The 2,951-nt window shown below is 46.0% G+C and overlaps 1 protein-coding gene across 3 annotated transcripts; it reads right to left on the reverse strand.

Annotated features, from left to right (window-relative positions):
• Positions 1-914: 914 nt before the first annotated feature.
• On the reverse strand, positions 915-2,716 carry LOC123081849 (protein IN2-1). Of its 3 annotated transcripts, XM_044504363.1 has the most exons (8): positions 2,459-2,715; positions 2,289-2,349; positions 2,093-2,179; positions 1,911-2,009; positions 1,715-1,823; positions 1,537-1,613; positions 1,242-1,430; positions 915-1,143 (listed from the first exon to the last, which is right to left on the reverse strand). In XM_044504363.1, exons 1-8 carry the CDS (start codon positions 2,557-2,559, stop codon positions 1,135-1,137), a joined length of 732 nt encoding a protein of 243 aa, XP_044360298.1. In that variant the 5' UTR covers positions 2,560-2,715; the 3' UTR covers positions 915-1,134. The 3 variants fall into 3 exon arrangements, with proteins under 3 accessions (XP_044360298.1, XP_044360297.1, XP_044360296.1); XM_044504362.1 differs by having other exon boundaries at positions 2,093-2,349; positions 2,459-2,716; XM_044504361.1 differs by lacking the exon at positions 915-1,143 and having other exon boundaries at positions 1,152-1,430.
• Between the last annotated feature and the right edge of the window lie 235 nt (positions 2,717-2,951).

Consider the following 2,951-nt stretch of genomic DNA (forward strand, 5'->3'; position numbering starts at 1 on the left):
CATTAGAAGTCATACTGCTACTTCGTTTTCATGCTATCATCTGTTTTGTTATCATTGTTTCAGTTCTGATCGGATGTATGTTTAAGTTTACTGCTGCCTAGCTTAAGTTTTCCTTTAGTACTTCTTCGGTATTAGTTCTTTGTTTTCTTCAAAGAATTAACCCTTTTGAAGTAGCTCTTTCGAAAAAATTGTTGAAATCTTCCATTCACCCCCCCCCCCCCTGGTTGATTAACTTGATCTTACAGTATCTTAGATAACTAGATGATTTTCCCCGCGCGTTGCTGCGGGATTTTAAAGATTAATTTTGAATATGTTCTATATGAATAAAATGATCTAAATCGAAAGCTATTATTTTCGAAAGTAATTACATGTGAACAAAGAGTATGCATGTACGTTGGACTATTGGAGATGTAACAATTAAATTGGGGTATGCATGTGCTACAAAATAGTTTTAGTGGATGATGACGTGGCACATTTGGTGATGTGGAGGGCTGCATGTTGAGAGAATTAGACTTAGTGGAGATCAACTATTTATGTATTATAGATTAGTTTTGCAAGTGAAAATTTTCTTTACCTTCCTTTTTGTAAAATCTTCAAACCATGTCAGACATTCACTATCATGCACAACATGTATGCTATTGTTTACTTTTCTGCTTTACGTTGGACAGTTTTTTTACTTGGAATTTGAAAATAGAGCAGATGTGTTGGAAAGCATGGATCCACCACACTGGTGCCCATGTGGCCATGCCCAAAATTAACTGTAATTATCATGCACAACATGTATGCTATTGTTTACTTTTCTGCTTTACGTTGGACAGTTTTTTTACTTGGAATTTGAAAATAGAGCAGATGTGTTGGAAAGCATGGATCCACCACACTGGTGCCCATGTGGCCATGCCCAAAATTAACTGTAATGCACATAGAACAGATGGAGTACATTATTGTTTCATAAAAAGCATAGCCCTTACATGTTACAACCATGGTGTCTTTATTGGGAAGAAAACACATACAACTCATTGTGACAATGGTGGCAAAAGAAGCCCCAGCTCCCAGTGACGAGAGTTCAGTCTTGGCCTACTCAAATGCCGCCGTTCCCTGGCAGCCGCCGTCATTCTTGGCGACATTACCACTTCTTCAAGCAATCTGAAAACTCACAGCGATATATACGTTAGTATCGGTAGTATAAACCGAAAGGAACGAAGAAAAGAAGTTGGAATTTGATTAGAGAAAGTTATATTTGCCTTGAGATGCCTCTTGGCAGCATCAAGCAAGGCCAGCGGGACATTTTGGGTTTGCTTATACGCTTCGATCATGTTCATCTCCTCGGTGTATCTCTCAAGGTTGGGCCTGCCTTTGGCGATCTCGTAGTTCCTCAAGTGAGAGTAGTATATCTGAACCCTCTCCAAGATCGTCACGTAGGCAATATCCACCTGCAAAGATAAATTGAAGCAAGCATTGTCACAACTCACAAACATTCCGGTGGGAATTAAAGCAGAAGGCATTTGGATTAAGCTCGAATGGATTAGCATAGCATACCAAGCTAAATTGGCCAAGGAAGAACGGGCCGTCGCTGAACTTGGACAAGGCAGCTTCGATCTTGTCTAGAGCAGCAACTGTCGAACAAAAGGATGTAATTACGCTCGAGCAATGTGAACTAATCCGAAACGGCATTCCTATGATTCGGAAAGTAGTTGCAGAGATGGTTCTTAGTTACCAGCTTCGTCTGACATGGCCACTTGGGAGATCAAGGGCGAGTAGAGTGCTTTGGTAAAGGCGTCAGCGTAAGCAATCAGCTCATCGGCGAACTGCCTCTTTGCGGGATCCTGGCAATCGACACATCCAAAGATTACAGCAAGACTGAAACATCATTTTCTTCCCTACGGTGAATGGGCTATATCATCTGATCTTACTTGAGGAAGCAGTGCCGGGCCGTGGAAGTTGCTGTCGATGTACTTGATCAAATCCAAGCTCTCTCCGGTGACCTTGCCGTCGTGCTCCAGGGAAGGCACCTTTATATGGAGTGGGGGGAAGACGATAAAGGCATCTGTATAGGATGATCATATATGTCGGTGAGGTGTGTGTGGGCACGTACCGTGCCCTGTGGGTAAACCTTCTCCTTGTACCATGCTGGCTTGTCCTCCAGATTGATGGCGACCAGCTTGATCTCCTCCTGCAGGCCCTGCACAGAACGACGCACGAAAAAAGAACAGGGTTTCCGTTTGTTCTTCTTCTCCACGCAAGGTTCAGTGATGGATGGAAGATGTGACTTGGCATCGGCCTGCAAGTACCTTGCAGTTCCGGGTAACCCAGGCGCGCTGAGCAAACGGGCAGATGTAGCAAATGTACAGTCTTCACGTACGTACGTCGTCGCACCGCACATAATCAACCGACAGCTCGTGAAATGGATCCTGATGGATGCAGAAGTGAAGCTTACTAGTAGTGGTAGGTGGTTGGTTACCTGGTGGTGCCATCGAAGAGGGGAGGGGGCTCGGAGACGGCGCCCAGTGCAGGCGGGAGCACTTCTTTCGTGGACCTGGCCGGTGCTGCAGCTGCGGCCATTGCGATGTAGGAGTACGTAGTACGTGGCAGGGACGGGACAAGTAAGAGGCAGTGGTCGCTCGAGTCGTCTGAATGAGTATCTGATGCGTTGGTTTGGTGACTGGTGAGCGAGTCGTCCCCTCCCGGGTAGGGTATTTATGCGTCGCCGGGAGGAGATGGGAGCCAAGTTGGCGACCGGAAGAAATGGGATGACGGAAGGAAGGAAGGAAGGAAGGTCTCTTCCGGCTAATCGTACGTCTCCGTCATCGGGGACGATCGGGTCGTGCACCTAGCTATCTGTTGGTCCCACCAAATCGGGCTGCGGTGTGTTGTCGCTTTTGACGGGGGTGACGTAACTGATTGGATCATCATCTTCAGCGGCAGCCCGCGCGGGTGTTGTATAATGACGTTTG

The sequence above is a fragment of the Triticum aestivum genome, chromosome 4A (assembly GCF_018294505.1).
Source record: "Triticum aestivum cultivar Chinese Spring chromosome 4A, IWGSC CS RefSeq v2.1, whole genome shotgun sequence".
NCBI lineage: Eukaryota > Viridiplantae > Streptophyta > Magnoliopsida > Poales > Poaceae > Triticum > Triticum aestivum.

Bases quoted from the DNA above. Each gene is read 5' to 3' on its own strand.
- LOC123081849 (XM_044504361.1), bottom strand. From the start codon at position 2,559: ATGGCCGCAGCTGCAGCACCGGCCAGGTCCACGAAAGAAGTGCTCCCG. The intron at 2,180-2,288 runs GTACTTGCAGGC...CGTTCTGTGCAG, and splicing joins GGGTTACCCGGAACTGCAAG to GGCCTGCAGGAGGAGATCAA. The intron at 2,010-2,092 runs GTACGTGCCCAC...CTCCATATAAAG, and splicing joins AGGTTTACCCACAGGGCACG to GTGCCTTCCCTGGAGCACGA.